The 11,266-nt window shown below is 35.0% G+C and overlaps 2 protein-coding genes across 4 annotated transcripts; both read left to right on the top strand.

Moving 5' to 3' along the window:
- The first annotated feature begins 376 nt into the window (after positions 1-376).
- LOC142161786 (phosphatidylglycerophosphate phosphatase 1, chloroplastic/mitochondrial-like) lies at positions 377-3,010 on the top strand. Of its 3 annotated transcripts, none has more exons than XM_075242225.1 (5): positions 377-1,200; positions 1,309-1,386; positions 2,020-2,093; positions 2,168-2,275; positions 2,621-3,010. In XM_075242225.1, exons 1-5 carry the CDS (start codon positions 558-560, stop codon positions 2,732-2,734), a joined length of 1,017 nt encoding a protein of 338 aa, XP_075098326.1. In that variant the 5' UTR covers positions 377-557; the 3' UTR covers positions 2,735-3,010. The 3 variants fall into 3 exon arrangements, with proteins under 3 accessions (XP_075098326.1, XP_075098327.1, XP_075098328.1); XM_075242226.1 differs by having other exon boundaries at positions 381-1,200; positions 2,172-2,275; XM_075242227.1 differs by lacking the exon at positions 2,020-2,093 and having other exon boundaries at positions 381-1,200.
- A 5,017-nt stretch (positions 3,011-8,027) lies between these two features.
- On the top strand, positions 8,028-10,319 carry LOC107795275 (protodermal factor 1). Its single transcript, XM_016617882.2, has 3 exons — positions 8,028-8,285; positions 8,913-9,426; positions 9,732-10,319. Exons 1-3 carry the CDS (start codon positions 8,126-8,128, stop codon positions 10,060-10,062), a joined length of 1,005 nt encoding a protein of 334 aa, XP_016473368.2. The 5' UTR covers positions 8,028-8,125; the 3' UTR covers positions 10,063-10,319.
- The last annotated feature ends 947 nt before the right edge of the window (positions 10,320-11,266 follow it).

Raw genomic sequence — 11,266 nt, 5'->3', positions numbered from 1 at the left:
CGTCAGTGATAAGTTGGAAGGTTGAATAGAGGATAGGTAGAATAGTCCCACAATGTATGAATACTGAGATCTGACTCTGGAGTCAAAAGAGTCAATTGTACATATTGTTGGTTAAATAAAATTTTCAGTTTAGCCAAAAATAAAAAGACTGAACTACTTCACATACTAGCGGGTACACTTTGCAAACTTTTGTAAAATGCGGGTATAACTTCAATGATAGTCCCAAAAGTGGGTATATATGAAAATGCCCCTTTTCCACTTAGGTCAACCCATTGATTGGGTTGTATATGTCATTGGGCCATAATTCCAGTGTCCACCCTTCCATTTGTAGATCTTGGCCCAATTTCTAAGAACCTCGGAAAATCTCCAACTAAAATTTTGTCCCTCAATTGAGTGGCTAAGACCATATCTTGGCCACCCAACACCTCTACTTTCTGCGGGAATGTAGAATGACGTACAAAGATGGAGATTCCATTAATAATGCCATGAGAAAGTTTCCTTATCTGCACATTGAACACATACTTCCTTAATATTCAACAAATAAATTAGGATAGATTATGCAGTCAACTTCAGTTACACCATGGCACACTTGTTACTATTACATTCCTAAGCATTTTCCCTCCAATCATTCCCTTCATTTCCACAAGAAACCACTTGTTTTTCCCTCAAATTTTTCACACATTCCCACCCGCTGCACAAACAATTCCTTTGTCCTCAGTTCTACGCACAATTGTTACCAAGAACAAGAAAAGCACAAGAACAATTCAGACCCAGATAGACTGAACAATATATTTTGGCAAGAATTCTATCCTTCTGTTGAAAACGAGAAACCCCATCAAAGAAAAGATAGTGAGGAGCAAGAAACTGCAGTGATCACTCGTTCAAGCATTAGAACAAACAGCTGGTGGGCACGTTTTAAAGCTGCATTGGGGCAGAGGATTAACGTGGAGGGAATTGCTTGTTTTACAGGGATTCTCTATAAAAACAAGAACTTGGCAATCCCACATGTGTTTGTGCCAGATATAAGGTACATTGATTGGGCTGAGCTGAAGAAAAGAGGATTTCAAGGTGTAGTTTTTGACAAGGACAATACTATTACTGTTCCTTATTCTTTGAACCTGTGGTCTCCTCTTGCTTCATCCATAGAACAGTGTAAATCTTTGTTTGGTGATAATATTGCAGTTTTCAGCAACTCTGCAGGTAATCTTATTAGGAATTGTGATTGGTATTGTGGGTTTTGTTGTAACTTTAAAGGTGTTTTTTTCTCTCTCTGCAGAACTAAGTGTTTGATGATTTGGGAATTTGTAGGACTAGATGAATATGACCCTGATGGTAGGAAAGCTCGAATTCTCGAACGTGCAATTGGAATTAAAGTCATTAGACACAGTAAGTTGTGTTCTATGCATATGCTATTTGGTACAACCTGTATCGATTTTTGTGTGACAGTGTTTGGCTAGAACGGAGTTTAAGATTGTTATTGTATCTTACGTGTTATATTACTGATATTGGAAGAAAATATTGAAGTAATGGTTAAAATTTGGTTTAACAGAGAAAACATCACATCAAAGTTTAGTGAGGAGTTAAATGAATTTGAATTCTTGAAAATTATGAAAATTGTATAGAACAACACTGTTAGCTGAACAGGGTCAAATATGTGTGCAATATGAACTCTGAGGGGGAGTACAGAATCTCAAATCTCTTACTATGTCCATCCCAATTTATGAGATGATGTTTGACATAACACAAAATTTATGAAAAAAGAACTACATTTGAAACTTGTGGTCTAAAACAACTCATTAAGAGTAATATGGAGTTTAAAGTTGAATTAATTCTAAATACAGAAAGACATTCTTTTTTGGGCAGACTAAAAGGGAACTACATAAATTGGGACCGAGAGAGTATTTACTATGGTACCCTTTGAATAGTAATTCCAGTTACCTGTCATGTTTTCTTGTCACTTACCCCAGCCTTGAGTTAATGCAATTAGTATCTGCTGATTCCTTTAACACTAAAATATAGGGGTGAAGAAGCCAGCTGGAACAGCTGAAGAAATTGAAAGGCAATTTGGTTGTAAATCCTCAAGACTTATTATGGTAGATGTGGTTCTTCATTTTTGTTTTCCTTTTGTAATTTTTTTCTCCTTTTCCTCATTTTGCGTCCTTTGCAGGTAGGCGATCGGCCTTTCACCGATATCGTTTATGGAAACAGAAATGGCTTTCTTACTATTTTGACAGCACCATTAAGTCTCTCACAGGAGCCACTTATTGTGCAGCAGGTTTGCCTTCTCTTAGTCATCTCTTAGTTAAATCCTTGGAACTGAGTGTAAATTTGGCACCTTTGTCACAATGAACTAGTAGCACTCTCAACTAAAGATGAAGTTGTAGTAAAATCCAATTTTCTGATGCTTAAAACGGTTTTAGCATCTTGCTGATAAGCCTGTTTGATATACTCATGGAATAGAATTGTAATGTACGCTGAATGAAGGAAAAACTAACAAGAGAATTTCTTCTTAATCTGGACCAATACCTTCACGGCTTTACATCCTTTCTTTTTGGTCCTTGCATTTTAAGCTTTAAATTTTGTTGGAAAGTAGCTAATTTTATAAGCAAAACATTTGCAGGTGCGGGTACTTGAAATGGCCCTTGTGAACAGATGGTCTAGGAAAGGGATAAAACCAATAAGTCACAAGCTTCTTCCTGATTGCCGGCAATGTGTAAAGAACGAACTACTTTAGTCTTTAGGAAATTTTTATTTTCTTTTTTTGGGGAAGGGAGAAAATATATACTATCTATTATACAGAGTAGTCCATGTTTGATATTTTGGCTGTGCATAGGAGTACCAACAACAGCAACATGATTCAAAAGCCTGCCTTTGGAATCTGCAAGAAGGGAAAGTGCATATTTAGGCATTTGTTTTAAGTGCATATTTAGGCATTTGTTCGACTGATCATATCCTAACAAAGTGTACAAGAATATTCTGAAGTGCATATTTAGGCATTTGTTTGACTGAATCATATCCTAGCAAAGTGTACAAAGAATCTTACTCCTACCCCTTGGCTTCTGGTGCTGGAATGTGAAGATAAATTTGATATTAGCCAAATGGGATTGTCTTTTCCACTTTTTTACCTGGTGTTCGGTATCTAATTGGGTACCAACTAATGAAATTGTTGAGAAACATGATATCAACGTTTATTTATTCAACTTCATTGTTGACTCAAAACGAATCAGCTATGGTACTAAAGGGAGAATGCATAATTAACCCCTCCTTACCATGTCTTCTTTTGCAATTACACACCTAATTATCATCTTATTTGCTGATATGGCACAGAAAGTCTTGTAACTCAACTTGAGTTGTTGTGAAGAGTAAAATACAAGACAAAAGATACAACTTAGGGCTAGAAAATATCATATTTTCAACCAAACATGTCTCATTTCTCCAACCCCATCTAACACGCTCCCTACTTCGTTTTATGGTGCATTTAAGTTTAATCCGACTACTATAATTTTGGATTTCTGTTAAAGGGTTCAAAAAAGAAAAGTTTTGAAAAATAAAAAAGACTATGGCCAAAGGGAATTGAACCAGCAACCTAACAAAGGTTTTGAAACCCCTTGACCACTAAGCTCTACTTTTAGGATGTGTTAAAGTGATTCAAAATATAATATATACAAGTACAAAATGAATTTTGACTTACATGTACAATGTTTTCGCCCCCTAAATCCGGAACATAAACTCATGTTCTCACGATCAAACTAAGTATTTTGTATACATATTTTCTAAAACTAATCTAAACTTGGTTGAATGGTGCACTTGGTTAAAGATTAAGTTATTTATCTAAAAGAATAGGGATTGATTCTCACTTACCCCATTTTTTCACTCTTCCTTTTTAGTGATGCACATGTTTTGAAAATTCTAAATACGCCCCAGCTTCCATGGCAAGCAATGGCATTATATATCTTCTTTTTTTTGTCTATCCGTAACTTGTGATTTTTTGTGCAATGATTGAAACTGGAAAGGATCTGCAATGATATTTTCTTTTTCTTTTGGTCTTTCATCTGTAATTTAATTTTTTTCACCAAACAGGGACACATGTATCAAATTGACATAAATGTTCAGAGAAGACTAGTTAGACTTCTATAATAATGATACCCCAAGTACCAGAACAAAGGAGGTAAATGTAAATCATTAAATATCACCTAGATGACAAACCTACCACTTGGCTTGTTTTTTATGGGCAATTATGCCGATGGAAATGGGGCCTCCATTATATTAATGATGGTCTCAGTTTTTTCTTTTTTACAATTTCACCAAATTCTCTTCCATTCATTTTTAATTGTCCACTTTTTACTTTGCATAATGAGTAGTGAGTGATAAAGGTAAAACAAAAAATATCGTATTTTTCTTAATTTGCTAAAATAAACAAGTATAATAGACAAATATAAATGAAAGAAAATAGTACTTGTTAAATCTTATTCATATAAGGAACCCTTCATATAATGTTGGTTTCATTTCTTCCCCTATATACTGCTAAAGGTTGAGTAGAGATCCTCATGTACATGAGTGTACATCCTTACAACTTAGGCTGCAAGGGGTAAGGCTGCTCAAGCCATTGTCTTGGGCCCCAAATTCTAGAGGGCCCCAAAAATATTATACTATATTATTATGTATTATATATCTTATCTAATTACTCTTAAGAGATCAAATTTTAATATTTGTTTATTTGGTTAAGAACGTACAAATCAGTGAGTAAAGAGCGATAAATCTCCGTCTTGTTAGTAGCATATTTATTTTCCTCTTCCGTTTTAATTTTTCCTCCTTTCTTTTACATGACTTTGAGATTTCTCTTTCCAATTTCAAACTTTGTTTCTTTGACTTAACTACTTTCTCATATTTAATTGACTCATTGATTAGAACAGAAGCTCTTTTGTGTCTAGCTGTTACATGAATTTTGTGAAATAGGCCTCTTAATACAAATTGACTTTAGGCCACCAACTTCGTTGAGCCGCCGCTGCCTGCAATATCCATATAAACCTAGCTAGTATAGTGGTACTCCAACCACAATTGAATTTGAAGGTAAACCAATTTTTTTCTCGATACCGAAGCCAACAGTCAAAGGTGTCTTTAACACAAGACTAACACAGAACTAGGAGTGTGTATGGTGTTTATTTGCTTGAATCTTTATATATATATAATAGATGTTGAAATTATTTTTTTTGTGTGTTTACTTCTTTATATTTTAAATATTTTTAGTGAAAATTGTTACTTTACCACATAGAAAGGAAATTTGAAAGCTCGAACCGCCAATGTAGGGACGATAGTTGTGCTGTCTCATTTACTACTTCTGCAATTCACCATATGCTGCTTCACCTAGTTGTCTGTCAGGGCAATTAAGCCTCATATTTCATGGCTACTATTGTTTATACTGTACCATGCTTTCCAAGTGTCACATTTTTTGCTGAACTTCTTGTATCAGTGTGCAGATTCTTAAATATCAAAATAGAAATGTGATAATTTGAAGTACTAATATTGAATTATAAACATATCTACTAATACTGTCGGCAGCAGTATAATGACAGTTTTAAACATCCATTTAACAGCTCTAACAACCTTCATTATAACCATTTGCTTAGATTGACGACTGATTTCAAACATCTTTAGTGCAATATATACAACACATTCCGGGACATGTAAAACTCCATTGGAAGTGGCTATTTTCATAAACTAGTTATCGACTTTCTTAGATCACTTTATATCATGCTTAATCGTGAAAATAGCATGGACTAGTTAGTTTTTGGACTGGTAATTAAAAAATAGTCAACGTTTGCAAAGTCATTAAAAAATAGCCTTTATTTTACCGAAACACGGAAAGTTTCAGCATAATATGCAGAAGTATGGAGCTCCTGCGTATAAACTTCCAGCATATTACATAAAGTTCTAGTATAATATGCTGGATTAAGGAGTTTCTGCATATAAACTTCCAGCATATTACGTTGGAACTCCTGCACGTTATGAAATTCCAACACATTATGCTGGAATCTCATATGTAAAAAATTTGAACTTCAGCATATTATACTGAAATTTTTCCGGATTATTAAGCGTGTTTTTGTTTAGATTTTATCTTTATATGAAAAAATAACTAAAATTCGATTACTTTTGAAATCGTGACTATTTTTCATTTACCGGTTGCAAATCTAACTATTTCTAATTTTTTCCCTGCTTATTCATCAACTCTAAGAACGGCCACGGGCCATTTGAGTAAGAAAACCAGCACAACTGCAAGAAAAAGGACTAGACCTTGGATCCTGTGGCGGAGACACCTGGTGTTATCTGACAATGTCACTGAAAATATTCACTTAACATATAGATAAATATATTAATTTACAAAAAAAAGCATTTACATAAATAATAGATTGACACCACTTGAGCATAATGCAAAATAAACATTAATCTGGGACAACAAGTAGAGCTTTAGAACCTACTACAAGACTACAGCTCCAACTTCAAACTCACATACAAGTAGAAGTGTGATAATAAATCGACACCGCGTTTACAAAATTCTACTTCTGCCATTGTTTAAACGAAATTGTTAATTGTGCAATATTTCACACTCTGAAATCAATATATAAAGAGGCAATTTTATACTAGCCATTATTATGATTTGATCTTCATTACATATGATAAGGTTTATGAACTTTTGAATAGGTCTAAAAGAAAGTGCTTCAGAAAGACCAAAAATGCTAATAGTTTCTTTATTGAAATGAAAAAGACAAGAAAATTTTCATCACTTTTTACACGAGAAAAACACACAAAAAATAAAATAAAATAAATAAAGCACAGGAGGGAGGAAATGACACTGAAAGAACCAACTTTTCTCAGGCCAGCAACCAGTTCCTTCTACTCATTTCCTTTTTCAACAATATCTCGTTTCTTTCTGTGTTTCATCTGCATTAGACAATTGACACAGAGTAACAAAATGCTTAGGCCCTTTGGTAAACTAGCTCCATTTGGCTTTTTTTTTTGATTCCCTTATCCCTTGATTCCTCTTTGATCTCCCTTTTTTTTTTTTTTTTTTTTTGGAGTTATTGCTCCTTCGGTGACTCAAACCCACAATCCGAGGTTGTAGGTAGGGTTGCTGACCATCTAAGCAACCCCCTCTTGTCCCATTTGGCCATTTTCGAGCGACCTTTTTGGTAAACTAGCTCCTTATAGAGTAAGCAAAAACCTGATGAAACTGGATGTAGGTATATTAATATCTGCGAATAAAGAATCCAGTAATACAATCTAACTAGAAAATAACTGATAATCTAGAAATGTATTACAATTAGATTGCTTATAAGATAATTACATGTAAATCTCTACGATAAGTATTTAATTAATAATCTAGTAAAAATGATAACTAACTTCCTAGTAGAGGTTAAACTGTACATTGATTGTATAAAAAAATTCTATATGTTGATAGTTCATATAACCTAGCTGCCTTTTTTTTTTCCGGGGAAAGAGCAGGTCTAACTTTTTTTTCTTAAGACATTATACTTCTGGACACTGAATTAGTAGTCACATTCATAAGTAGTGCGTCTAACATGGGCACATATTACCAACATATCAATAAAATATTACAAGCAATTTATCATATGATTTTCCATAATTCCATAACTGAAGACATGGAACATATTTTGATTTGTCAGGGTAAATACTTATACAGACCTCTATCCCTATATAACACTTCACTATAAAAGCCAAACTTTTTCCGGAACCAATTTTCATGTTATGTTATAATATATGTTCTCCATAACAACACTTCGCTATAATATCCAAAAATATTCGGAACACACGAGGCTGTTATAGAGAGGTTTGACTGTACTTGGATATATATATGTGTAGAGCTATGGAGTATACTCTCCATGTACAGCACAGTGAGATTTAAATGGCAATTTAAATGCACCTGCAGCGTACACAACTAACCACATACTCTTTCACCTGCTTATATTAACTTCTATATGTCATTACTCTTTATATATGCAGCTCCTTTCTTTTGTCAATTCCCATCACTTAACTCTTTCACCTTCTCTCTTTATCCACTCTCCTTTCTTTTTTTCTCTAAGTCACTCTACTTTGAAAGCAAACAAAGATGGGGAAGGAGGGAAGAAAGCAGACTTCTCTAATTCTGTGGGCTGCCTTTGCTGCTTTGCTTGCACAGAATTTGGTCATTCCTGTCATGTCTACTGCTTCTTTTGAAGAACAAAAGACTTATTACTCTCCTGATCCAAATGCCGGAAGTCCCCCAACAGGTCTCTTCTCACATCTTTAATTTAAATAGCCGGTCAGATTCACTGTTTATTTTTTCTAGCCGGTATATATAGATTATACACAGTTATATACATTAATTATACATATATTATATATCCGCCGTCTATTTTAAGTTTAAGAGATTACGTGGACGGCTTTTGGATTAATTATTCTTAATTTATCCTATATAGTTTCATAGTCTTCTTGTTACTAGCTATTTTAAAGTTAAGTTGACAAAAGCTAATATGTTTTCTTTAACTACTTTATGAACCTAAAATGGGCTGATTTGCTAGTTGTAGCAAAAATTATAAAAGGCAAGATAGCTAATAAAGAAACCAACACATATGTACATAATAGAATATGTTTGCTAAACCAACATCTTTTCCAAGTCTTCCCAAATTTGGAGACATGAGCATTTATTCAAAGATTATTTTGAATGATTTTGTACACTACAGTGTAAGACCACCTAAAAGATAACTATAGTTACGTAACATGAAAATAAGACAATTTTTTTGTTATAATAGGTTAAAATCAGTGTAAAAACTCTTTACATTATTGTCGGTGTATATATATTAACTCCTCTTTATATATACCATTTTGCACTCACAGCATATTTTTATGATTAACAGGTTCTCACACACCTCCATCACATTCAGGAGGTGGCCATGGAACACCGTCGCATGGAAGCGGTAGCCACGGAGGAACACCACCTGCGAACTGTGGTAACCCCGCCCCTAGTGGCGGGCATCACCACAACCCTACTCCATCGCCTCCTTCAGGAGGCCATGGAGGTGGTGGTTACTATCCCTCCCCTCCATCTCATGGTGGAAGCCCTCCAAGTACTCCTAGTACCCCCAGTACACCATCCACCCCCTCCACACCTACTATTGTAACCCCACCTACACCTCCTACAATAGACCCTGGCACTCCAAGTACTCCAGGGGGTGGTTACTATGGTGGAAGTCCTCCAAGTATTCCTACCCCTAGTATTACACCCACTACCCCTTCTACACCTATCATTGAAACACCACCAACTACTCCAGTCGTTGAAACACCACCAACTACTCCTACCATTGATCCAGGTACTCCAAGTGCTCCAGGGGTCTTTCCAATTGACCCCAACTCACCACCTTTTACATGCGAGTAAGTCAAATGAAAATTATTCTTTGTTTCATTTTATATGGCAGCATTTGACTAGACATACAATTTAAGAAAGAGAATTTTTTAACGTATATCTAAAGTACCTAATGAGAACTTGTAATCTTAAACATATCATGACATTTATACAATTATACCAGCATATATATCATTAACGGTGAAGGTGTGATTCTGTTTAGAAAAGACTAGGAAAAGCGCATCATATGAACGGAACAGAGGCAGTATAAACTTTTGCACTTTTAACTACAATATGAGTGGCATGTCCTAACATGAAATGTTATGAACTGCAGCTACTGGAGGACTCACCCAACACTGATATGGGGCATACTCGGCTGGTGGGGAAGTGTAGGCAATGCATTTGGTGTGGCTAGTGTTCCAGCTTTGGGAGCAAACATGAACTTACTGCAAGCACTTTCAAACACTCGCCCAGATGGCTTAGGGGAGCTTTACAGAGAAGGAACAGCTTCTTTATTGAACTCCATGGTTAGCAGGAGGTTCACCTACACTACAAACCAAGTCAAGAATAGTTTTGTCACAGCACTCAACTCAGATAAATCTGCAGCAGCTCAGGCACAGCTGTTCAAGTTAGCTAACGAGGGTCGACTCAAGCCCAGAGCTTGAGAAGTTCATGATTTCATTCAAAGTCACTTTGATCAGTTCTTGCTATGTCCAGTTTCATAGTATTATCCTGTGTGTTTAATTACTTAGGATTGAATACTAGTAATGTTTTTCCTCTATGCTTTTGTATCTTACAAAATTAAGTGGATACCAACTTTCTGTTTTATCAGTTATTAGTCAAATGTATGACTTTGTTGTTGTAGGCTACATGAGTGAATGCCACGTTCCAATTTCAGAAATATTACTTTTTCTTCTTTAAATTAAAGAACTCAAGATCTTCTTGATGCATTGAGTTCATTAATATAGATAGCTACACACATTTACATATCTACTGAATTTTCAATGCTACACTTTGAAAGCTGATGTATCTCTCTGTATTATCAGCTCCAAGTTCGAGATAATAAGTCCAAAGTCATACTATAAGTCTATGTTTTCAGCCTATTTGTCTAGATCTTTGGGTAATACATGATCAGAGTGAATGAATGTATTCATCAACCACCTACACTGTACAGTCTTAATTAAAAGTACAGACTATAACAACTCAAGCATATTCCACAATATATGACTGCTTCCACAAGGTAGATTGCTTATCCTCATATCCTAATATCATCCCCCCCCCCCCCCCCAAAAAAAATATGCAATAAAAAAGCTTAGGATGGTGATATGATGTTTAAGTAGACGAAAACATGAAGATAGGCTATGTATGGCTAAACATCACAGGCAAATCACTACAAAGAAACATTTCCTAGCATAGATTTATGTTTGCGCGCAGTTGATTCGTTAAAAAGAACACTAGTTCTTATGTTTACATTGTATTCTTGTATGGATTAAGCAACAACAATTAAAGTCGCAAGAAAATTTGAGGAAAACAAACTGCAATAAAATTTTAAGTTTGGAATCTGACTCCCTCCTTATTATCCAAATGATAAAGGGAGAGATTAGATGGTCATGGCAAATTCAAGAGGATTATATATCATTTAAGTCCAAGACATGAACCTGGAAGGTCAATTTCAATTCCTTCATACATTTAAGGAGCAATATTCCAGCTGATCTCTTGGCTAATTTAACAGAAAATTCTAAAAGAAACTCATTCTTCACTGAGGCTATAAACTTGCCTCTACAGCTTATATCCATCCACTTAGAAATTAGTAGCAATTTAGCTAATTATTGCCATGATACTAAGACAGACAAAATAAGGAATTAGCTT

This window comes from Nicotiana tabacum, chromosome 21 (genome assembly GCF_000715075.1).
Source record: "Nicotiana tabacum cultivar K326 chromosome 21, ASM71507v2, whole genome shotgun sequence".
NCBI classification, from domain to species: domain Eukaryota; kingdom Viridiplantae; phylum Streptophyta; class Magnoliopsida; order Solanales; family Solanaceae; genus Nicotiana; species Nicotiana tabacum.
The sequence above is the reverse complement of the archived record's forward strand: the minus strand, read 5'-3'. Positions and strand labels throughout refer to the sequence as shown.